Raw genomic sequence first — 24353 nt, 5'->3', positions numbered from 1 at the left:
TGACAGCCCCGGCACACACACACACACACACACCTGCTTGAGCTCGCCCTCCACACACACCGGCAGTGCCACAGTCCCAGCAGGGCCTCGTGCATGCTCCGAGGCAGTAGTGCATGGAGTGATTTCCCAGCACAAAGCACAGCCAGGACAGAGCTCTAACTGATTTCCTTCCCTCCTGACAGAACGTCAACTGCCCCATTGAGTGTTTCATGCCCCTAGATGTACAGGCAGACACACAACATCCACGGGGAAAGTAACTTCGAGCAAGACTCCTTGCGGCCATGGCAACAGACAAACCAAAGTATAAATCCCTATGTGCCACGATTACCATCCAAACTGGAGTGATGCTAGCAAAAGTGCATCTAGTGAGAATGGCCCTCTGCTCTGGAGCCATTTTTCCAGCTTAAGCTCAACTCACAGCTTCTCCAAGCGCCACTCTTGGAGTGTTTCAGACTTTTCTCATGATTGGTAGCGATTGTCTTGGTTTTGCTCAAAGTGTTGAATTCTAGTCGATATTTTCAAATTTAAAGGGGGCAAAGAAAAAAAAGGGGGAGGAGGGGGAGAGGTGCCAAATGACAAATTTGGTGGGGGACCAAAATACTGAGGGGGAGGGAGGGTGTAGAAATCCACGGTTCCTGTGCTATGCAAGAACATTTGAGTACAACAATGCTGAGGTTTAGGGATAGGAAAGTCCACCAAACACTTCTGCTTTCACGTAAGCATGCAGCCAGCAATAAGATAGGAACAGCAAATCCAATCACTGTGATATTTAAAATATGCACAGTCCTAATTCTTTCTTGATGATCCTAGTATTTTTCTAGCTGTATCTTTATATCTCATACTGTTATTTATCAGTTTTGTTCCCCTGACCTTCAAGTGTTTTTATATGGGAATAAAATGTATGGAAGACACTTAGTATGCAGTTGACAAAAGAGGAATTTGGTGTAATTATGATCAGTGATTATTTTTATACTGTAAGTGCCAAAGCTTTACTACTGTGGAAAAGAAAAGAAACCAACTCTTTTAATAAAAAGATTTACAAACCAGACATATAGTTTAAGTGATTCTCTTTGCTGCCGTGGAATTTAGGATGAAGATGATTATTCTCAGCTGGATAATTCTGAGGTGGATAATTCTGAGCGGGATGATTCAGAGCTGGAGTAACATTGCCTTGACACGAGATGGAACAAACAGCCCAAAGAAGAGTGAAGTAAACCTGGAGAGGATATTGGTAGAGCAGTTTGTTAATTAAAGGCTTCCAGCTGCACCCCTGCCCCCGTAGAGTGCAGACAGTGGGTAGGTATGGCACGGGCAGGAGGCACAGGCTTGCTTTGGGGCAGCAGGGGAAGGGAGGGAAAGGCAAGCAGCCTCTGCTTTTGCACATGAACTGAGCTAGAGCTGTTTCCATACCTAGAACTTAATAAGCTTTCAGTGGCTGAGTTGCCAGAATTAGTGAGACTGTCCAAACCTGTGAAGCTGAATGTATTTCAAGCTTTGAAACCCAGCAGGAGGTGGGCACCAACTGGGTCCGAGCCTGGGTGTTACACGCACAGGCCCCTTTCTTGTCTCCTGTGCTTCTACCTCATGGTGGGGAGGGAGGTAAACGAAATGTTCCTCACAACCCTTTTCAAACAAAACCAGTCTTGATTAGAGTGATCCAAGCCAGCAGTGAGTCCCTTTGCTTGCGCTGCCAGGACCTGTACAGCCTTTGCAAACGCAGAACAGGACAGGTCCTGTCAGGATTGCTCAGCCCCCTCCCCTCGGCTGCACACGCACTGTACTGCTCCACTCACTGGGATTCTCTGACCCAATAAAGCATCACGTGAAAACACCATTTGCCTTCAAGTTGCTGTCGGGGATTGCTGCCTACAGAGCGCCCAAAACCCCTGCAAAGAGTAGGATGATTGCAGCAACAGTCAGTTCTACCCCACCTGTGTTCAAAAGCCAAACACATCCCAAAAAAACCCTGAGAACTAAAACTGGCCCAGACAGAGAGACAGAGGAGTCATTTCCCATTAAACTAGATTGGTTTTCCCAAGTGAGGGCTACGTATTTTGGACCAGAGAGCAAATCTGTGACAATCCTTTCATTGTCACTAAATAATTCACTACACCAACACACTGAAGAGGAGTCCTAGCCTTCCTCCTCTCCTCTGTCACATCTCTTGTACCAGCAGCAAAGACCTCCCCAGCCCAATGGGGAGCATTTCAAGATAAAATAATTGAAACAGCACTTTTCCCCAAGCTCCCTGCAGAGGTTTGTCTGTGCCTTAAAGCACACGGGTGCTCACAGCTATGCCAAGCCCTGCTGAATTTAAGCCCTTGGCAGCTTTTTCCAGAAGAGGAGGCACAGCTCCACAGGGTTTGTCTGCTCAGCTTTGGGTAGAGCCCAGGAACAACCAGAGTCAGGGCTGTCTACTCCAGGGAAAAGTCCCTTGGTGGCTGAAGGAAAAAATAAAACCCCTCTGTTAGTGCCTGCCAAGGCCCAGAATGATTCCTCCCTGCTCTCTGTTCACTTCCACGTTTTGGGAGCTCTTGTCCTGCCAGCACAGGACCTGCCAGGGGCAAGGTGCCACATGTTGACTGCAAATCCCAGCCTGGCAGCAGCTGCTCCTCAGAACACACCAGCTGAAGGGACATTCCCTACATTCCCTTCTGGGAAACAGACACCAAGCAGAGCTCAGAGTCTGCTTTTAATCCCCACCACATCCGAGGCAGAAGTAGATCGGTGGGGTTCGGGAGGGACACCTTGAGACCACCACAGCCCTTTCCTACAACCACTCTCAGCTCCAGGGGAAGCTCCCTTCAGGGGGAGGGTACCAGGCTAGCTGGAATTGTCACAGCAGCCCAGGGGACAAACCATTCCCAGAGACATTCCTGTGAAGTCACCTCACACCTGGAACCAGACCAGAGATTTTTCTCAACCTTTATCCACTCAAGCAAGGCAGGATCATCAAGAACTCTTCTTTGGGACATTAACCAATACAGTTTTCCCCCTGGAAACAACTGTCTGTCCTTTAACCTTACCACAGGCACAGCAGGAGGCAAAACTATCCCTGTGCAGGTGCTGAGATGTGTGCAAGTCATGCAGCACGAGTAAGACAGCAGCCAGGTCCTAGAGAGGTATCAGCAGAGGTAGACATTTCCTGTCTTGTGCAGATCTCACCTGGAACATCAGTACCTACTAACTCCCTTCAGTAAAACCAACAGTGCCCCAAGGACAGCAAAGAAAGGATCAGGGGAATACACAGAACAGGAGCTGCCAGATTCTTACTGCCAGCTCTGTTTTAGCCAGTGCTGTGGAAGATGCAGGTGAAGAATGGACAGAGATTCCCCAGAGAATCTCGTGGCAGGGTCTGTGCCAGTTCCAGCCACAACAGCAGCACAGAGAAGACATTTAGGGAACACTGTGGATTCTTCTCTGTGGAAGAGTCCCAAACCCCAACTTTTAAAGTGAAACTCCAAGCGATAACAATTCACAGGAAGCAGCAGCACAGAAAAGTCAGAGGGCAGGGTTTGGGTTAGCACAGCAAAGAGGCCAGCCAGGAAGAAGTGGACAATTTTTATTTTGGATTGCTGTCTTAATCCACACCAAAAAGGTAGAATGCCCTCTACCCTGTCCTGTCTAATCCACTTGGAAAGAATTCATTGTAGAGATCAGAAAAGACAAAATAATTCACTGTAGAGATCAGGAAAGAGAGGAATCTGTTCCCTTTCAGGCTGGAGCAGGGGCAGATGGAATGACAGTGTTAAAGGGAAACCAGTGTGTGGATTATGGTCTCTTAAATAACTCACCTAGGAAATGTCTCTTTGCTTTGCTCCATTTGAACCAGTCTGGATCAAACAGGTAAAATGAAAGCCATGGCCACAGTCACAGCAAGGCAGCAGCAGAGCCAGCAGCACACCTCAAATTTCCCCTCTCCCAGGTCCATCTCCCACCTGGGCAGCCCAGCTTGAGCCAAGGGCACACGTACACACTCCCTGCTCAGCCTACAGAAGTGTTTATTGAAAAACTTTGGGCTGCATCTGGGCAAAACTGAACAGATTTTATAAAATGGAACCGAAAAGAGAAAATCCCTTTGAAATGGGCGTGGTGATTGCCAGGAAAAATGTCTGGGCTCATCCTTCACTTCTCTCACCATGCTGCAGATTTTCACTTTGCTTCTTCCCAAACTTCAAGAGTTCAAATCTGCTTAATGCAGACAGCAGAAAAGGGAAGTGGCTCCAGACACTTCCCCCATTCCAGCCTGTGAACTCTGCTCCCAGTATGGGGACTGGCCTGTCAATGGGTCTCCTACCTTGGAGAAAGCAGTGAAGCACTGCCAAAGCACAGGGTGTAGGGCAGGATTGAGAGCACCAAACCCCAGAGTGCCTTGTGCAAAGGACCTGCTCCCCCTCTCCTCCCAGGGAAGAGGATAATGGGTTAGAAATACCTGCTGACTCCAAAAACCAACCCAACGTAGTTCAGGACAACACAGATTATCAGTTCCACGAGAAGCTGAGCAGAAGCCAGGCTTTCACACCCTTCCACAGGTCATCTAATGAATTAGTAAAGTCTGGACCAATAAAAACTACCTCAAAAATAAACCTTTTTCCTAAATTTGTGTGACAGGGACCACATAGACAGGACATAGCTAACAACTGTATGTTTATTTGCAAAAGACACTGATTTTCTACACTGGAAGCCAATCTGTACCACTTCCTTCCCCCTGAACACGGGGAAAGGCCTCTTCACAGTGACAAACTCTTGCTAAGCACAGGCTGCAGGAGCCTCCCAGTTGCACCAGTGACATTCAGGTCCTGGCTGCTGGTGAGGCTGTGCCCAGAGAGGGCTCAGTGGTGGAAGAGACGGAGGTTGGTGTGGATGAGGGTGATCCCCAGCTCGTTGCAGGCCTCGATCACGACGTCGTCGGCAGCTGAGCCCGACGGGGCGGCGATGAACTGCACTCCACTCTGCACAGACAGGGAGGAGGAGTGCAAGGATCAGAGGATGGAAACCCAAAATCCCCCTCAGAAGAAGCTGGCAGTCCCAGTCCTTCATCCACATCCCACTGAACAAAGGCTTCCATCCCCAAAGCTGCTCCTTAAGGGAGCAGGAAGTTCTCTCTGCTGCTCAGAAATAACCCTAAAATGGTTCCTCTGGAAGCCTTGGCTTGATATTCCTAAATGGTTTAATCAACTTTAATCCTCTATTGATCCCAAATCGACAAACTGAGTAATGACTGGATAATTACTGTCCCTGTGAGAGCAGTAACCACCAGGAACATCCTTCCCAGGATCTGCTATCCTAGTGCAGGGATTTGCTCAGCAGAGCACACAGAATGAAAAGCTCAGGCTGCACAGCCACTCCCCTGGAGCCACCTGGCCCTGCCATGACCTTACCCGCTTGGCTCTGTCGACGTTATCCCTAAAAGGGAAGAAGGCATCGGAGCTGAGGGACACAGCAGACAGCTTGGCAATCCACTGCTTCTTCTCTGCTTCCGTCAGCTGCTTGGGCACCTCTTCAAACAGGGCCTGCCACTTCACCAGGTCCTCATCCTGCAGGCACGAGATGCCAGCTCAGCCCCAGAGCACACGGCTGCCAGCACTTCCCTGCCAGGGGGATGAGTGATGGCCCCTGCTCCGTGACTCTGCTGCTGGGAACTTCATAGCAGGGGGTTTAAAACACCACCACCATCAGCTCTTTCTGCATCCTTTTAACTCCTTTCCTCTCCTCACCACAGCACCTGAGGGATTCCTTCTCTCCCTTCTTGAATTCCAAGATGCTCTGCCTTGGAATTTATGGATGCCAGCAGGCATCTGGGAGATGACTTAACCCATGACCTACAGCAGCTCAGTTTATGATTCACCTTCTGAAACAGCAACTGATCCAATTCTTACCCGTTTAAACAAGCAACTGCTCACACAGTGATTCACAAGGCTCCTAATCCAGCTCTTGGCTTTTGATACTTAAAAAGGACATGCTATTTTGTAATGGGGAGGTCAGAGGGATTCTGAGAATCCAAAGTGCCACACAAACAGCTCTGTGTAAGGAGATGCCACTGACAGGGCAGGGAGAACTGGAACATCAGCTTTACCCCATCCTCACTGCTGGGAAGAACCAGGAGCTGAAGCCAAGCTGCTCACTGAGGCACAGGGCAGGATGCAGCTCCGGGGGCTGTGGGTGCAGCATGGGAGGGGCACACCAGGACACTTTGCCACAGGGCCAGTAAATGACCTTGGGGGATCACCATCCTGGGCCCAGGATCTCTGGAGTCACCCCTTACAACACACACCAGCTCTAAGCGCTCCACAAAGGCCTGGTTTGGCAGGGGCTGAGCTGCAGGGGAAGCCGTGGGCAGCCCTCACCTCTCCGATGGTGTCGGTGACGTACTGATCGATGGCGTTGGAGATCTCAGCCCTCTTCACACCGGCCTTGAACTTCATGGCCAGCACACGGGGGTGGTGCCGCAGCCACCAGTTGTTGGCCTTGTCCCCAGCCAGGCGCGTGCAGTGGATCCGCGACTGCTGCCCCGCGCCCATCCCGATCACCTGCAGCACAGGGACAACAACATCAGAGCTGCACAGGCTGCTAGGAAAGACCTCCCCCAGTTCTGCCGCTCCTCAGCCAACAGGGGAAACTGTAGGTAATTAGTGGGGGTAATTTGGGAAACGCCTGCATTCCCCATCCTGTCAATTGCTTACAGGGTCAGCTGTCTGCACTGCTAACTTCTAACTGCTAACTCCTTTGAGCTGACAGTCACGCTCAAAAGATTTATGTTCTTTCACCCTTCTAAACACCACAGCCCCAGCTGTCAAACCCTTAACCCCAGGAGAGTGATACAATTCTGGCTTCCTGCCTCTTCTGGAAAGGGGCACTTCAAGTCAGAGTGTTAATGTCTGAGCCCAAGTCACCCACACACCATCATCTCTCCGCTGAGTCAGGCACACACAGCTTAACCACATCAGCTGAGAGGTGCAGCTTGTCTGGCCAGGCTGATAAGGAAGTAAACCCACTGCTCACTCAGGAATGCTGGTCAGTGGCACCGTTACATCCTGTGAATTGTCAAAGCCCTGGAGCTACCACACGTACCCTATGCTGCCACCTGCCAGAATCCAGGCTTTCTGAAATTGCCGCTGCTAACCCTATCTAATAGCACTTGTGCTTGATCTCTAACACATAAACAAAATCCACAGTGGTTTCATCTCAAGGAAGCTGCTATGAAAATACAACACTGGCTTAGCTTCTGAAGCCAGACCCAAACACCAGGGATGTCACACTTGGGCTGGTAACTTTTGTCCATCCTGGGGTCCCGCTTCCTACAGAGAGCTCCTGCCACTTCAATCCAGAGACCCGACAGGAAACAAGTCTCTGCCATCATTTCCTGCTCAGCCACAGCTGAGCTGTTCCCCAGACTGCTCTCCAGGGAAATGGTGCTGAGGCTCCAGGTGCTGGCCAGTGCCTCAGAATTCCCAGCTCAGACTGGGACAGATGGTAAAGCCGTAAGTCGCAGGCTGCCCTCAAAGAAATGACTCATTTGTCTTCCCATTCATCAAGGCACAGTGACTTCACCTCTTACCAGAACCATAAAATGTTCTGCTGGATCCTGTTCCCCCAAGGAGCAAATGAAAGGCTTGGGCTGCTATCAGATATAATCTGCTGAGCCATAACTGAAGTCATCAGTGTGTAATAAACCCACAGGGATATTTGTGGTAGCACGAACACTGAACAGATTCAGTTTCTTACACCTTAGTGGCACCTGCCCCCTGACAAACACTGCTGATGTCCAACCTCTGCTCTCAACCCACCCACTTAAACTTGCAGGGGACCCTGAACCCCAAAGAAGCTCCACAGCAGCTGCACACTGATGTGTTATCACTCCCACAGAGGTTCATCCTCCCTCCCTGCACAGAGGAGAGGGCTGGCTGTGTCCCACAGCACACCAGGAACTGCCACCCAGCCCTCAGAGAGGGACCAGCAAGGTTAGGCTAAGGCAGGAATTTTTAGCTGGAGATGCAGATGTTGGAGAGCACCCCAGACTGAGTGCTGCTACCAGGGGCCAAAATACCATGAAACATTGCCAAGTTTCTAATATTTGGGATGCCCTGTGTCCATTTCCAGACAGATGGGTGTCTCAATCTTCATCACATCCTTGTGAGCTGTGGCCTGGCACTCCTGTGATGGAATAGAGTTCTCTGCTACCTGTCAGCATCCAAGAAACTTTCTAAAAGAGCCTTTTCCTTTCCTCTGTGAACCACTCAAAATATTTCACGTTTTCTGTGACCTAAATTTTGTCAAGAGATGAATAACTAAATTTTGGCTTGTATTTGAAAACTCCAAAATGGCAGGGACTTTGTACTTCAGTTGATCAAAGTGATGCAGCCTGTAAATTCTTCACAAGCACCCCCACATCTACAGAAGTTTATCTGTAACACTGGCTCAAGCCATTGTTTTGCCTTTCCTACAGCACAGGTTTTGATGGAACACTGCTGGGGAAGATTTCCTCAATCCAGCCTGGAATTCCTGGTCTAAAGAAGAGAAATCTCAGTAGGTTGAGCTTCTGATTTAATAACACAACCCCTAGACTCGTTCCTGCATCTCCCCTCACACTGGCCTGTACCTATTCCCTGTCTTTTCCACTTTATAAAATCCTTCTTCCTACACCTCATCACTCCCTGCCCCACATGGTACCCCCTTCCCCCACACAAAAAAACACAGCCAAAACCTCAAAATGCTCCACAAAGGAGCCATCCCCCCCCCACCTCCTACACAAAAATTAATTATGTTTCTTTCAGAGCTTAATCTCCTGGGAATCCAAAAGTGCTTAAGCAGAGCCTATTAAGTGTGAGCAGTGAAAGGAGACAGCAGCACAGGGTGAGTAGAAAAAAATAATAAAATAAATCACTTAATAGAAAAAAGACTGGGTGAAAATTAAGAATTACTTGACTAAAAACACTTTGGTTCACAGGAGAGTCAAACACACTCCGTAGCTGGAATGCTGTGCAACAGCACGGAGTGGATGAGATGGATAATGCCCAAAGGACTCTTGCAAAATGATCCAGACTGGTCTGGGTCTACTCAGATATTCCCTGGATAATGAATGAAAACAAAAATCCCAAAGACACTTGGAAATATAAAAATCTAATAAAGGACTTGACCACTGGGAAGACAAACAAAACAGTGAAGTCACTGGGAAAGCATAAGGTAAATTAACAGGTTTTTCTTATGCTACCATACAGAGAATAAAGAAATAACAATTTTAAATTGCTCATTTAAAACATGATGGTGTCATTAAAGCAAGTGTAAATCAACGTGGTACAAGCTGAAAGTCAGCCAGAACAAGTGGAAGTGTTTATTGCAATTAGTGGCAGCTGGCTTCCTGCAAATTAAGTGACACTCAGGTCCAGAAATGGTTCCCACTCCAGACGTTCCTGGAATGTACTAACACAGCTGCCTTGCTGGAGGGGCTGATCCACCCCTGAATCCAGCGGTGCCAGACTTAAACATTCTGGATGTCTCATACACCAGAGTTTTCCTAGGCATCCCCATTCCTTAGGGATGCTGTGAGGCTGAAACAACCCCTGGAAAACCAAAATCAGTGGGACTGAAAGCAAGCTGGATTTCCCAGGCTTTGCTCATGCCACCCAAACCATGTCAGATCCTGGAAGAGGAAGGTGCTTCCCACATGAAAATCTGCAAGCCACTTCTGCAGCCCAGCTAGCTAAATCTCCCTGCCTGCCCAGGCTGCTTCTCCCTGCTCCCTCCTGCCCTCTCCCTTCCATATGGTACATCCATTACCACACACACTCTGGAAACATCTGCAGCACCACGCTCAGCCCAGACTTGCAAAAGCACTGGGGAAATTGGAAATTCCTGCTGTGATGAGGGGAAAGCAGCACAGACAGCGACACCTTTGTTCTGGGGCTATGAGATCTAACACTGCTGAGTGCAGAGAATCATTTAAAAGCAAAAAACAACCCAACATGAAGCAGAATAAAAGACAAATGCTGGATCTCCAGAGACATCTTCTGAAGAACTACACAGCACACAACCCCAGGAAGTCCTGTGAGACAGCACTGCAGCGTTTTCAGGCTGTACAAACAACCTGACAAACACACATCAGCACCATTGCAAGGAGAGCACTGCAGCTCGAGCTCAGTCTCTACCTGTAGGGTTCACTCTTTGATCCATTTTGCTCATTTATGATGTACCAAGCTCAAAAACATTCTCTGTATTTTTTCTTCTGTATTTCTTTTAAGTAATCCAAGCCTACTGAAAAACTTCCATGGAGAGCAAAGAGCCAGCTAAACAGCACCATTACAAGAATGATCTTCTGGCTAAAAGTACAACTTTCAATACATTTACACCAACTTTTAGGTAAATTATTTAGGCTGAACACCTGATGACAACTTGGAAAGAATGGACATTTTTAAAATTCAAGATCCAAACTGAAAGAGGGTAAGTTTAGGTTAGATACTAGAAAGAAATTCTTCCCTGTGAGGGTGGTGAGGCCCTGGCACAGGTTGCCCAGGGAAGCTGTGGCTGCCCCACCCCTTCAAAGTGTCCAAGGCCCAGTTGGACAGGGCTTGGAACAACCTGGGACAGTGGAAGGTGTCCCTGGCATGGCAGGGGGTGGAATGAGATGAGCTTTGAGGTCCTTTCTAGCCCAAAACCACAGTGTGACCATATGATTCATAATCTCAACAGGCACATTTGATAATGTCCCTATAAATTCCAACATCCATCATCAGCTTTTTTAAAAAAATATAATCAGGGAGAACAGAAGATTTTTATTGTCCCAGAAGGGTGAAAATAAGAAAGCTTATCCCATCTTTCTATGGAAAAAGTGAAAATAAAAGAAGCATTTCGTCAGAAACCAGCCAAGAAACCTACTGTAATTTCCAAAGGCTCTACATTGACTACAACACTCCCTGAGAAAAACGATGTTAAAGAACAGAGCAGTTAGAAAGAAATGACTCAAGGCTGCAGTGCAGAAGCACTTCAGAGCTTTTCCAACCCCACCAAAGAAAGAGACAGCCCTGCCACCACCATGAAAAAATGACAGCAAGGTTTTGAAGCAGCCTCTTGAGAAACAGCTGTTTTGCACAGCACTGTGCAGGGCAGCTCCTCTGGACCTGTTCAGCAGCTCCCTGTGTGCTGGAGGGTTTCCCAGGCCTGCTGCAGTTTCCTACCTGCCCATCCTTGGCGTAGCAGACAGAGTTGGACTGGGTGTACTTGAGAGCGATGCTGGCCACGATCAGGTCTCGGACAGCAGCCTCAGGCAGCTGGAACAGAGCACCACTGTCAGTGCCACCCTGACACCCATGCTACACCCCCAGCCATCACAGTTACTGAAAACAAGGTAGCTAAAAATACCCTGTTTTGTTCAATTACCAGCAAATTTTGTTTAGATTAAAACCCACAAATGATTGGTTTGGCAGCTGATCTCCCAGAGAGATCAGGGGTAAGACTCAATCTTAGTGGGTTCCATCACTGGCCTTAAGCCCAAAGACTCCTCTGCATTTACTGACATCAGATGTGCTCACAGGCAAAAAACAGGACCACAACAATTAGAACAGCTCCCAAAATCTGTATTATTTTTAAGTTCCATTCTTAATTTATGGAAACTCTTTTCATTACCTCAATATCTGAACCTGCTTCTGAGCCTGTGACTAATCATGTGCTCATTAATGTCTGTTTTTCTAATGAGAATGAGGTCAGAGACAAAGAAATTACTGAAAACTTTCTGGTGATGTGGGCTCCAGTTGCTGAGCAATAGCAGCCAGGCCAGAGTTTATACAAAACCATGTACACAAAAGGGTGATGTAAACAATGAGTCAGGAGATGTGATGGATCCTTAGCACATGGCTGTCTCACCATAAAAAACTGCACACAGCAGCTTCTTGTTTCCAAAGAGTATTTACAAACATTGTGGTAAAGTCTGAGACAATGGGAAAGGTCCAGTGGTAAATTCCTTGATGAAGGCACAGCTGTTCATTCATTCCAGGTGTCATTAAGCTCATGTCTCTCCCACACTCACGTTTTTATTCTTGGTGACAATGTTCTTGAACAGCGAGCGGTCAATGACCGCGTTGTTCCTCTTCTGCATCAGGTTCAGGCCATAGATGGTTCGGACCTCCAGGTCATCAGGCTCATAGTGAGGATCCATCTGAAAGCCAAACACAGGCCAATAAAACACTTTTGGACCAAAACCTACGGTCCTGTAGCTTCCACACAAAGGGGAAAAATATGCACACACACACAGAGCCTTCCAAAGGAAGGCAGGAATATCTGGAGCTGCTTCCTACATGCCTCAAGGTACAACTCCCAGCCCTCTGTGGAATTCAAGGAGCAGTGAATGTGATTTATTTATTCAGATTTTTGGGAGCCCTATCTGAGGCTTCAGACAGGAAACAACCCAGACTAAGGTGACTAAATAGGAGCGTGCACACGCTTTATGTGCTTTTCCTAATCCAGTGAAATGTTTTAGACCAACTTTCCTTAGCACTGCTCTGCATTCAGCCCTGATGATGCAGGCTTCACCAATATGACCTCATCCTTGCAAAGTTAATTGAATTCCAGGAGGTAATCAGCTGCCATGACTGTCTGCAATTTCATTCTTTCTTGCCTGAAGCACCTGAGCCATCTTCTCCAACTCCCCTGGCAGCTACACTACAACTGCAACTTCAGCTAAGCCCTGGATTTTCTTTTTGTGATGTTACAGAGAAGTTCTCTGCTCATTTGTCTCTCAGAGGCAGCAGAAATAGGACCTGACAGCAATCTGTGATCCATGATTCATGTTCACCAAAACTGATTTTGGAATCCCAACAATCCCTGCAGGAACTAGAAAGGCAACCTGACACTGCCTTGACCACATAATATTAATATTGCTTGACAAGCATACTGGCTGCAGCATGTGAAGGTGCATCATCTTAGGTCCAAAGTGTCTGTGCTTCCAGCTTCATCCATGTACAAACCTGGAGGACACAGTAAGCACCATTCTTCTTTTTGGAAAGGATTTTGAGAGCTTCTTCCTCATAGCCAGGAGCCACCACACCATCAGACACCTGCAACACACACAGATTTCAGCTTCCACCAGAGAAAAATGAGATGGGTCTAAGCCTGAAAGCTCCACCAGCCACTTTCCTGCACTGAAGACACCTCTCTTGGGGTCTGTCTGTATCCTACAACAGCAAAAGCACTGTTACAGTATGCGTTTCAGTCCTGGGAAAAAAACCAGCATAGCATTGTGAGCTCTTGGCAGAAGTTAGGAAAAAGCACCCCACATCCTTCTAATCAGAATGGAACTAATAATATCCTCCTCCAGGGGGAAACAGTTTGACCATGACATCCCCACTTCTCAGCCCTAACACTAAACATGGCTTTAAAATCCAATAAATCCTTATTTCAGCAGTGAGACTCCTGAGGAGGCAAAAACGCTGGAAAAAGAGCTGTTAAGAGCATGGAAACTGAGAGTTTACATTCATCAGTGCTGTGAAACGATACACAACTTTCACATTTGTGCCTTACAGTGTGGGTAACGTTTTTTTCATTTTCAGCAGCACTGTACCAAGTGCTACCCTCACAAACCAGCTGAATATGTTCTTTCATTTGTTTGACATCATAAAATCACAGTATGGGCTGGTTTGGAAAAGGCCACCTCACTCCATCCTCCTGCTGTGGACAAGGACACCTCCCACTAGAACAGGTTGCTCCAAACCAAAAGATTCTGTGATTCTAAGGAAAAAGCACAGCTTTTGGGAAGGGGATAAGCCTACATCTAAGTGGCAGGTAGCAATCTATTTCCAAATTCCTGCCTTGGGCAGGGGGCTGGCCATCAGCATTGCAGTCCTTCACTTCTCCCATGACAGCTGCTCAACCAGACACTTGTGACAGCCTAACCAGGGCTCCTCTCCAGAAGTTTGCAAGCACCTCGTGGAAAGCAGCATTGTCAGCTCTGCTATTTCACAGGCTCCAGCACACAGCCAGGTGCTAATTGGTAGGGAAAAAAAAAAACACATCAAAAGACCAGTGTAAATTCTGCACTCTGGATCAGAGGATTACACAAACAGCCCAGTCAAAGTCTTCCTGGTAAAATGGGTCAATTTCCAACAAAAAGGCTGTCACAAACCAATGGCTGCATGTGAAAAGGTTCTCCTTGATACCCTGGAATGATTTGCTGCTGTCACTGACCTCTCTGGAGATGATCTTGGCAGTAGCCACGTCGCAGATATCAGACAGGGCAATGAAGTCACCAAAAGAAGACATCCGATCAGCACCTGAAAAATCCTGATTTTACTCAAACTCTACAACACCAGACAAAGAAAGATCTTCACTCCTACAGTCCAGTCAATTGCTGTGAGAGCTAAGATTTTAATCCCACAGCAAAAATAACCAAAAAAAGAGGCCATAAAAGCAACAAGGATGAAAAATCCTACCTCAAACACATGGACCTTTATATATTCCCATAGTTCAGATATTCTTCCTTCTTCACTGCCTCTGTCAAAGCTCTAACTCTGTAATGACTACCTCCAGCAATGCAAGCAGCTCAGCTGTACCCTTGGTGGCAAGAGGACAAGGAGAGGCAAGGATCACACAGAAAGATTTTAGATGGGAGACAGTTGGAAAAAAAGAGGAAAGCTTTTAGATGGCTATGCTCCCACCTGGCTTTTCCTGCAAGAAAGCAGACCCAGAAATGTAGCAACTTTTATTCTTCTTTCTTTTTAAAATAAGTACTTTCCATTTAATGGCATAGCTAAGGTGAAATCAATTCCCATCACAAATGCTCCACTACTCTGCAAGGTCAATTCTTCTGTCCCTGCCATTCTAAGGCTTTATTTTTTCAGCAATCATGCAATGGTTTTGTGAGAGCAACATTCAAAGGTGGTCTGTGAAGAACGAACCCAAGTCAATACGCTCCTTATCAAGTCTGCCTTGTTTTTTGAAATCTGTGCAAATTTTCTAGGAATTCCTTGGAAAATGACAAATGTAGCAAAGTATCTCAGCTAAGCAAACTGGTTTTGTTTACTTGTTTTAACTTTTTTTTTTGGTGAGATCTGAAGTACAAAAGCTTTAAAGAAAACCCCACCAAATACCAGACAGAAACATCTCTACTCAAGTTAAATATTCCTGAGCACCCCAAAGCTGAGCATGCTACCAGCACTGCTGTTTACCCAGATTCTTTGGGTCAAAGCCCCACATAGGTATGTGTGTATGTACAAATCTAAATTTAAAAATACATCATCTTACAAGTCTTCTATATTCACCAAGGAACAGAATCCAAAGTGGTTTTTGCTCTTTCAAACCACATACAAGGGCTGCTCTCTTGGAAAGCAACTTCTGATAGGGATTCAGGAAGATCCTTATGGAGAAAACCCCTCTGGAGGAGGAGTATGGTGCAAAGGGAAGAGCAGGAAGAGCTGAGGATGCTGCTCAGGTGCTGAGCCCTGAGCCCAGCTCTTTGGACAGGCTGGTTTGCTGTGGTTATTCGGAGCCCTCACCTCTGCTCCGGGCGTAGGCAGAGGCCAAGGGCGTCAGGGTCTTGTGGAAGTCGTGCACCATGCACACTTGGGCCTCCTCCTCGCTGAGTGGAACTCCAACAGCAGCACCTAGTGGGAAACACGAGCCAGGGCACTCCAGCTGCTGGTGCCTGCCCCAGGACCTGCCCACACAGCCGGGGGAGGGGAGCACGTCCCACCCTACCTGCGGGACTGACGTGCTTGAAGGAGGCTGCGGCCGGAATGCCCAGCGCCTGCTTCAGCTCCTTCACCAGCTGCCAGGCATTGAGGGCATCGCAGAGGTTGATGAACCCGGGAGAGCCATTCACCACTGCAAACACAGCACATGGACACACTGAAGCAGGCAAACCCCTCTCCCCACAGCCTGGAGAGCCAGCAGAAAGGGTTTCTCCCAGAGAGCACTCAAATCACTACAAATTCTTCTTGTTCAATGACCCTGGCTCCTCAGCAACTGGTGGAGTGCCCAGAAACCCACACCAAGAGAAAAGGTCATTTTAAGGTCTGTTCTCAAAACGTTTTGCTCTGGCCCTGAAAGAAGAACTGCTCATACTGACATGGCAGCACTGTAAGCATTTCAGAAGACTGGAGGAGAAAAGATTATTTTAACAATAATCCACATCCAGAAGGAGTGAGCATAGCATTGTTCTGCTGCCATACTGGGAGGCAGACTTGCAAGCAAATCAACCTCCAGTGCAGAAACAGAAAAGCTTCCTAAGAAGTTCCAGAGTTTAAATGGGAAAAATGCTGCAACACAATGTTTCACTGCTTATTCAGCAGGACAATGCCCACACGCATTCAAAGCAGCCTCAAGAACAAGAGTAGCCAGACTCTCCCTCCTAAACAGGGGTTTCCCCTCACTACAACAATCCTGTGGCAAGTGGCACACTCTGTAAAATGGCAGAGAGACACATCAGACCTGTCCCAAATTTGCAAGTGGGGCCAGTATCCCTTCCTGCCACCACCATCAGCAGGTGCAGCATTCTACAAACCCAAAGTAATAACCCTCTGCTCAAATCCACCAAAGAAAGACAAAAAAAGGAACAAAACCAATTCAGGCCTAGAGAAAAATAGCTTGGTTTCCAGGGAGAGTAAATAGTGACACAAAAAAAAATGGGGAAGATACTAAACAAGGAAAATGGCAAATAGAAAAGCATCTTAAAAGGATGATGAGGTTTTCCTTTGCGAAGTCTGGATCTAATGTCAAGCAGAAAGTACACTACATAAATCTGTTCAAAGCATCCTGGACACACAATCCTACAGCAACAGAGAACACAGAGCTGCAATTGGTCTTGTGGGGCTCAACAAAGCAGCTTTCCTGTCTCATACAGCTCATCTTTTAACTGCAAAGTTAGCACCACTCAGTAATAAAGCAGCTATGAAGACACTGCTGGCCATCCCCTGGACTAAGGCACAACATGGTCTTTCAGTTTCAAAGACATGTCCAACCACCTCCATTCCCAGCTATCCCAGAGCTCCCTCCTGGCCAGCACAGCCCCAAGGCCTCACCTGTCAGGGGCAGTTTGGGCCTCGTGGTGTAGAGCTGAGCAGGACTCTGGTGAGGATTCATGCCGTACCTCAGGGGCAGCTGCGACACTCCCTTGCTGTACTCCTTCCTGAAGTAGTCAGAGATGGCTGCATCGTACTGAGCAGTGTGGGTGAAGGCCTGGGGACACAAAGGGGGACACTTGTCCACTTAGAAGCATCAACTTACAGAGGATTTGGTGTTTAAAGATGTAAAGAACCTCTTTTAACACGAGCCTGGCCCAGCTCCTTCATGGCAGGAAAACGTGACCAACCTTGAGTGCCAGCAGCCGCCGGGTTTCCATGGCAGTGTCTTTGTCCCTTGATGCTGCCATCTCTTTGGCCACCGCAGCGTAGTCTGCAGGGTCACACACGACTGTCACACGGGCGTGGTTCTTGGCAGCTGCCCGCAGCAAGGCCACTCCCCCTGCAAGAGAGGGGCAGGCATGGAGCACTTCCCTCCTGGACACAAGGGACATGCACCATCGATCCTTTGTGCCAGATGAATGTGTCCCCTCCCTCCAGCACAGAGAGGGGTGAGAGTGCTCTTCAAAATGCCCAAGGCTGGTGAATTTGACTCAGTCTGCTGGTGAAGGTACACACTGACTGGGCTTGGCAGACCCAGACAGAGCTGTAGGGGTGAGGGAAAAGGATGTGCAACTGGGGCAAGGATGTCTTCCAACAGCACAGCCACATCCCAAAGATGTCTGTCCTCACAGTGGCTTAACCACCATCCTCTGCACACTGAGTCTGCAGAAAGATTTGCTTTCACGCTGCCACACAACAGAGGTTCCCAAATGTCTCTGCAAATAATAATGAATCTTGCCCAGGTCCTCTGTGTGAGATAAAATGCCACACTTCTCCCTTCAGTCTTGACTGCACTGCTATTGCAACTCTTTAAATCATACAGGATACTAGGCTGCTGCAAAGGAAAAGTAGAGGCTGGCACTGCTTCATGCAGAGCGAGTATTACTCCATAAAACATTTAATAGAGAGCTCTGCTGGGCATCATTTGGACTAAACTACTGCAAGAAAATCCAATCCCAACCCAACCACATGGCAGAGAACTGTGCCCGTGCTGTTCACAGGCTGCCAAGCAGAGATGCTGCAGAGAAGGCACAGCAAGCCTTTGGGGTTAATAACTAGCAGCAAGAGAAAACATGCTAATGCAGGTGTCCGTGCTTCCCAGCTCAGCTCCTGAGTACTCTCCCACACATTCACCCCTTTCCTTCTAATGGCTTCCCGCAGTGAAGTTCTCACCCATCCTCGGAGCACTTTCAGTGGCTCAGCTCTGCTCTCCAAAGCTCATGCTTTTTTTACATTTCTATTACACTGTCAGGCTACAGAAGAGGTTTAGTCTGCTCTCCATGTTTCAGCAGGAAGCATGGTCCACCTGGCCCTTCCTAGCAGAGCCCTCAGGCCCCTTCTTTACGGCAGTGCATGACTTGCCCCCCATGCAGCGTGCCTTGCCAGCCTGTTATTGCCATTTAATTGCTTAAAAGCAAGGAGGCTTACCCAGCTATGCCTTCAGCCTGCTCCTTGTAGCTCCTGAGCAGACTTCCTTTACAGGTGTGCAAAGACCACCAAACAAAAAGAGAAGAACTGAGACCACTCAGAGTTCAGAAGCATAGAGTCTGTCTGGAAAGCAGATTTGCTCTCCCTTTAACTTACCAATATCAATCTTTTCCACTGCGTCCTGTACAGTCACACCGGGAGAAGACACAGTCTTCACAAAGGGGTACAGATTGCACACTACAACTCTGAGAATTGAGGGGGAAAACTGGGTTATTCAGCAAGAAATAAAAGTGCCAAACTGGGCTTGGCAAAGCACAAGATGTCACCAGTGATTTTATGGTCTCGTCTCTCAGATCAGGGACCAGCATAAAATCCTGTGGCCAAGAGTGATGCTCAGCCCAAGGGCAAGTGATGGTACAGTGTACTGTGACATTCCAGCTGAACTCTGTGTATCAAACAATGTCAGAACCACAGTCTACAGCACCAGATTAAAGGAAGAGCTTCTTTAAATAGATGTGCCTGAAATAACATATGTTTAGTGATTTTGGTGCACAACCTGAGCAATTTCAAAGGACTTCAAAGTGCGCTCTCAGCAATACTGAAAATGGGCATCCACCAATTCTCAAAAGACAGTAACTATCCAAGAAAGGTCCACTGCTAACAAAGTACAATCAATCCAATTTTCCACAACTTTTCCAAGAACAGAAAATGACCTACATGTCACCTTCTGGACTTTTAAAATGCCAACAATATATGGAACCTGAGTGTGCAGCCCAAATGCCATAAAGCCTCTGCAGCACATGAAAGCAGGGGAGAAAATTGACTTTTCCCTCTCAAACTAAGACCAGACCTTACTGGAGTTAGTTTTTCCATCTGATCTAGAAGCAGCATGTATTCCAGCAAGCATGATGTAATAACTTGAGAGTCCCATCCTACCAGAGCCACAGCAACTGCAGTGAAATGAGGGATTTATTCTGACCCTCACAAACAGGGGTTTTAATCCAATGGAATTAATTTTCTCTCTTGATCTGAGTACATGAAGGTATCAAACTCCAAGGTGTGCTCAGTGTGGCAGAGAACTGCTGTGATGAGTACCCTTGTGTCCAACTTATAGCATTTCTTTGTTCCCACTCCATGTGAACTCCAGCAGAAGGGATTATAAGTTTCCAGTATGGCTTTCAGAACCCCCTGTGTCTCTAAATTTCTTACAATGTCTTTCATTGTCTCTTCTGTTTCTAAAGCCCCGTTCCCCCCACAATCCATTCATGCTCCTGACCTGTAGCAAACCATCAGGAATCTGTGGACTTTAACACTGCTAAGGCTTTTATCTGTGCAAACCAAGACAATTGGTATCAGGCTTTCCTTCACTGACTTGCATATGCAAATTTTATGCAACTATGCAAAGGCAGTCCTGCTGAGGATCAGCTACTTTTGCTTTTTGCAAGAGAACCTGAATCCAAATTACCAGTCTGGATGCAAGTGCACCATAAGTCATTGATGTAAGGGCATGTTATACCCCCTGCAATTCAGCAGAGCCTGCTTTAATATGCAGTGTGCTCTGAAGAGCCACCACTGCTGAGCCATCTAAGAGGATTCCTGTGGTTTTTTAAATTTCAGGTTTTCAAATTCAGCCTGGAAATCCATCCATCAGTTTCTAAAAGTAATTTTAAAACTCCAGATGCATTCTGGCCCACAGTCATACTGTACCTCCAACCCTGGCTACACCTACAACTTGCTATGTCCAGCTCAGCCATTCGTTTCTGAACCAGGAGCTACTCCCTGATGTACAACTGGTTATTCACATGCCGTAGCTGGGTGTTAATATAGTTAGTTATATACATCTCCCAATTGCCCTGTGTGACTCAACTATGTAAACACATTCTAATGAAAAACTGGAAAAAACCCCAAACTTTGGTACATTAGTGCACAAACTTTGTTACTTCAGCTTCTGGATGCAGCTCACTTGCTCCCAAGACAGCTCTCAAAGTTTAAGCTTTCTGTCTCTTTATCTGTGTGTTTTCTGTCTGAACAAACGCTGTGTTCCTGACCCATTTTCCAAGTCTATTCTTTATTTATGTGTTGAAACTCAGTAAACATTATGCAAATATCAAAGGGTATATTTACTAAGCAAGCATTTCAAAATCGGGAATTGCCATCTGATCAGACACGTGGAACCAACCTGAGGGAAGACGAGCCAGCTTCAAAAGTACTGCACTCAACTCTGCAACACGTGTAACATGGCCCTATCCTGACTGTGGATAACGTGTCAGAATTCCCAGGGACCCAGAAGAAATTCAGACCTCTGAGTTCCCTGTGGAAATCACAATGTAACTTTCTTGTTTCAGTTTTCTCTTACTACAAGTGGTGAAGAGGTGCCTGTAGAAAATTATATTTTTAAATCCATAGCCTGTCCTGCTAGGGTGAAGAAAGGAGACTGCAGATCTGCTGGTCTGTAGAGCTTACAATCCCTGCTGCTCCCCTTCCTTGGTGGTGACTGGGCTCTACTGTTGGTTTTTGATTACTGATGGATTGCATCACGTGCCCCAACATTTACCTTACGAGGCTGAAATCCTGTTTCTTCATATCAGCATTATCCTCTGGAATATTGCGAGCCAAGATGCCTAGTTACAAAAAACAGTGCATCTTCATTAAAAAATAACTGAATTACCAACAGATGTTTTTAATTCAACATCTCCCTTCACACTGTGCTTCTGTGCTCAGAGCCTTTCTCTCTTAACTTTTTCATTTTAGTCCAGACAGCACCCTCAGCCCCTGCTCCTTTATTCTACTTTACAGAGCCTTTGGCTGTTCAAATTCCATGCTAACAGGTGTTCTTCCCCCAGTGCTGAATCCTAGAGTATTCCAAATAATGACCAGCAACCCCAACAATGGACATTCTAAGCACTCGCTTGCTACCCTTGAAACACTGAAACCATCATCAAGGACTTCACGGGAGAGAAAAAGGGCACCTGCCCTATGAGACAAGGGAAGCAAGAGAGCATGAGGAGTGTGAGGCTGGTGGGGTCTAAGAACTCCCAGAAACATGAGGCTGACAGGCTGGCACAGTGTGAGGGACAGCACAGTGCCAGGTTCAGAGTCACGGGACATTGTCTCCAGCCCTCACGTACGATGGGCAACAGGTTCCACTTGAGGTACCTCAAGCACAGCAACAGGAAATGAAAAGAGCAGATGGATTAATGTGCAGGCAGACCAGTTTTTAGAGATCCTCCCTGCTGAAGACGAGTCAGAGAACATCAGAGCATGCAGAAATCAGCCCTAAAGCCTACACTGTTGTGTTCCTTGTGCTGCACACCCACAGGTCCGTGGAGCTCCCTGCCCCAGCACATCTGCAGCTGACTCTGCAAAGGCATTTACAGAGAAGCTCTGTTACTTATAGCCCCGGGGAAAGAGCTCTGCTAACTGCAGAGATGCCAGCATAGCAACAAGGAGGTAATTCAGCCACCCTGCACTTCACCCCATGGCTTTTCACCTCTCCTTCTGTTCCCGGAGAAAACCTGTTCTCATTACTCGGTTCTTCCACACCACCCTTAAAAAAGGCAGCTGTTAACTACTCCTTCCCATCCTCCCTGCCCTCTTCCAGACTGAAAGATGTATTAGCAGAAACATACCAGCATGGACTGCAGGATGAAGGGTTTTCACACGCCCACCCAGCATCTCAGGGAAGCCTGTCAGGTCCGAAACATCTCTGCCCAAAGAAGAAAACAGCACAGTAACAGATGTGCCATACCGACTTCAACTAGAGGCTGAATGACCCAAGCCAAAGAAATCGTACAGATTTCACTACATAACCTCCCTATGCCAAAGGGGTAACAACTGCTTTTCCCATGGCTGAAAACAGAGCTCGTGGGTCACACCCAACTAAGCAGTACGGCTATTTCTTGAATGCACTGGAACCACCAAAATAAGCAAGTAATTTTGATTTGACCCCAAGTCAAAATGGAGAATGGAAAAGAATGATAGAAGAGAATGATTATAGAGAGAATGAAAGCCCATGTGGAGGTGCTCATCCTCCCAGCTTAGTTTCACCACTCCTTGTGACTGTTTAGGGTGATAATAACAATAATGAGAGAAGGGGAAATGTAAGCACCCTTTGCTTCAGGCTTCACTGACAGCACAGCCAAGGAAGTTGGAGAGACACAACCAAGTACTGGGTAACAGTGAGCTCTGGGGGTGATGTAGATTTGTGCTGATGTGTCTCAGGGGCCAACCACTGCATTCACAGGGAGCAAAAATGGAGTCAGTTACCTGTCCTGCCAAATAATTGATATTTTTTTCACCATTGCACTGAAACCTGTTTTTATTTTGCCAGAGCTCTTTTTTAAATCACAGCATGGAAGAAACCAGAACAGATTTCCCCAGATTCATGGGCTAAAACAGCCAGTGACTGTACCTGACCTTTTTCCAACAGTTGGATGCACAACACTCAAAGGCTCTGTTTGCATTAAGTGATTGTGCTGGGAAAATTATTTGTGACCAGTGAACTCCAGCAAGCTTCAACATGCTCCTGACATATCAGTGCTGTCCCAGGACCAGGCAAAGATCAGCTCTCACCTGGCTGTGAGGAGTTGCACTCAGGGCAGATTATGAACATCAAAGTAACAGATTGTCCCATGGAAACAAAGCTGGCTCAAGGCAGAATCCCAACAAAAAGCTTCAACACCTCTCTGCACAGTAACACTCATCAGCCTCAGCCAACCCAGGACAAAAAGGCCCTGAAGTTTGCTTTGGGGCAGGGTTTTCTTTTCTTTTTTCAAAGGGAAGACTTGCTTTCAGACCGGTTTTCACTCAGTTTTCTTCACAGAGAGAACAATGTAAGCAACCTCAGGGCCCAAAAGAGCATTTTTGGTGATGTACAGGGGAGTGTGTGTACCTGACAGGCAAGCCAGCATCCCTCAGGGATTTGGCTGTTCCTCCGGAGGCAATTAAACCCAGGCCAAGCGAATTCAGGCTCTTCGCAAATTCCACCAGGTTGGTCTTGTCAGAGACGCTGAGTAAAGCTGGCAGGCGGGAAGAGCACGAGTGTTTAGGTTTTAACAGCGGAACAGAAAAAAACGACAGGATTAAGCGAGTGAAGCTTTTATAAGCTCCGTAGTTTAGGAGTGTATGCGGTGTCGGGGGAAGGGAGCACCAGAGCCTCGCTGTCCCCCTCAGGGGAAGCCGCCCCTCAGGCGAGGCCACGGCCGCAGGGCGGGCGCCTCAGGGCGCCCAGCGCGGGCCCGGGTGCCTCAGCGCCTCTCCGCTGCCCGAGCCCCGCGCCGGGAACGAGGGACAGCCGGCCCGGGGGGCACAAGCAGCGCCTGCCCGCCTCCGGCACCCCGAGCGGGAACCGGCGCTGAGGCGCCTTCCGGGGCCGCCCCGCCGAGGCGAAGCGGCGGCCATTGCGGGGCACCGCGGCGGCAGGGCACCCCCCCACACCCCTCAGGGACACCCTCCCCGCGGCCATCGCTCGCCCCGCGTTACCGAGCTGCTGCCGCGCGGCCATGGCGCCGTCGGTGGGTGCAGGAGGGCACGGAGGCAAGGAAAGAACGAGCGGCCGCGGCCCGGCGGGATTTGGGCGCACGGGGGCGGGAGCCGGAGGGGGCGGCCCGGGCGGGGCGGGGAATGGAGGGGGGCGGCGGTGCCCGGGTCGGCTGGCGGGCATGTGTTTCTTGAGACACACGTGTATTTTGAGACACACGTGTTTTTTGAGACACACGCGTGGCCTCGGGGTGAGACAGCGGGGCTGTGGTACCCTGGAGGGTGAGGATGAGCCGTGTATCGCGGGTGTTCCCGCCGCGCTTGTGCTCAGTGCCTGTGTGA

At 48.0% G+C, this 24353-nt stretch overlaps 2 protein-coding genes across 6 annotated transcripts in view; one reads left to right on the top strand and one right to left on the bottom strand.

Moving 5' to 3' along the window:
* Positions 1–1832, top strand: part of FN1 (fibronectin 1) — a 51530-nt gene extending 49698 nt beyond the window's left edge. For 4 of the 5 annotated variants that reach the window (XM_014257760.2, XM_014257757.2, XM_014257759.2 and 1 more), the window contains one exon: positions 183–1048. In XM_014257760.2, coding sequence (XP_014113235.1) covers positions 183–257 — 75 coding nt within the window. In that variant the 3' untranslated portion in view covers positions 258–1048. Of the gene's footprint in view, positions 1–182; positions 1049–1089 lie in introns of those variants that run through there. The other variant, XM_014257756.2, reaches the window with a different exon arrangement.
* A 2798-nt stretch (positions 1833–4630) lies between these two features.
* ATIC (5-aminoimidazole-4-carboxamide ribonucleotide formyltransferase/IMP cyclohydrolase) lies at positions 4631–24133 on the bottom strand. The gene is made up of 16 exons (XM_005528884.3): positions 24015–24133; positions 23425–23551; positions 22163–22239; positions 21088–21154; positions 18690–18778; positions 17294–17445; positions 17004–17160; positions 15682–15807; positions 15480–15587; positions 14173–14258; positions 12957–13046; positions 12020–12148; positions 11172–11264; positions 6348–6530; positions 5382–5537; positions 4631–4952 (listed from the first exon to the last, which is right to left on the bottom strand). Exons 1-16 carry the CDS (start codon positions 24034–24036, stop codon positions 4833–4835), a joined length of 1782 nt encoding a protein of 593 aa, XP_005528941.2. The 5' UTR covers positions 24037–24133; the 3' UTR covers positions 4631–4832.
* Between the last annotated feature and the right edge of the window lie 220 nt (positions 24134–24353).

This window comes from Pseudopodoces humilis, chromosome 8, assembly GCF_049639895.1.
Source record: "Pseudopodoces humilis isolate 2021_Gansu_Grassland_sample_001 chromosome 8, ASM4963989v1, whole genome shotgun sequence".
In the NCBI taxonomy this organism is placed as follows: Eukaryota; Metazoa; Chordata; class Aves; order Passeriformes; family Paridae; genus Pseudopodoces; species Pseudopodoces humilis.
Note: the sequence above shows the minus strand (reverse complement) of the source record. Positions and strands in the feature narration are given on the sequence as shown.

What these genes read in the sequence shown, in the direction of transcription:
- ATIC (XM_005528884.3), bottom strand. Translation starts at nt 24,036, where the DNA reads ATGGCCGCGCGGCAGCAGCTCG. An exon ending in GATGCTGGCTTGCCTGTCAG is followed by an intron (nt 22,240 to 23,424) that starts GTACACACACTC and finishes TTCTTTGGGCAG; the next exon opens with AGATGTTTCGGACCTGACAG. An exon ending in AGTGGAAAAGATTGATATTG is followed by an intron (nt 17,446 to 18,689) that starts GTAAGTTAAAGG and finishes CCTCTCTTGCAG; the next exon opens with GGGGAGTGGCCTTGCTGCGG.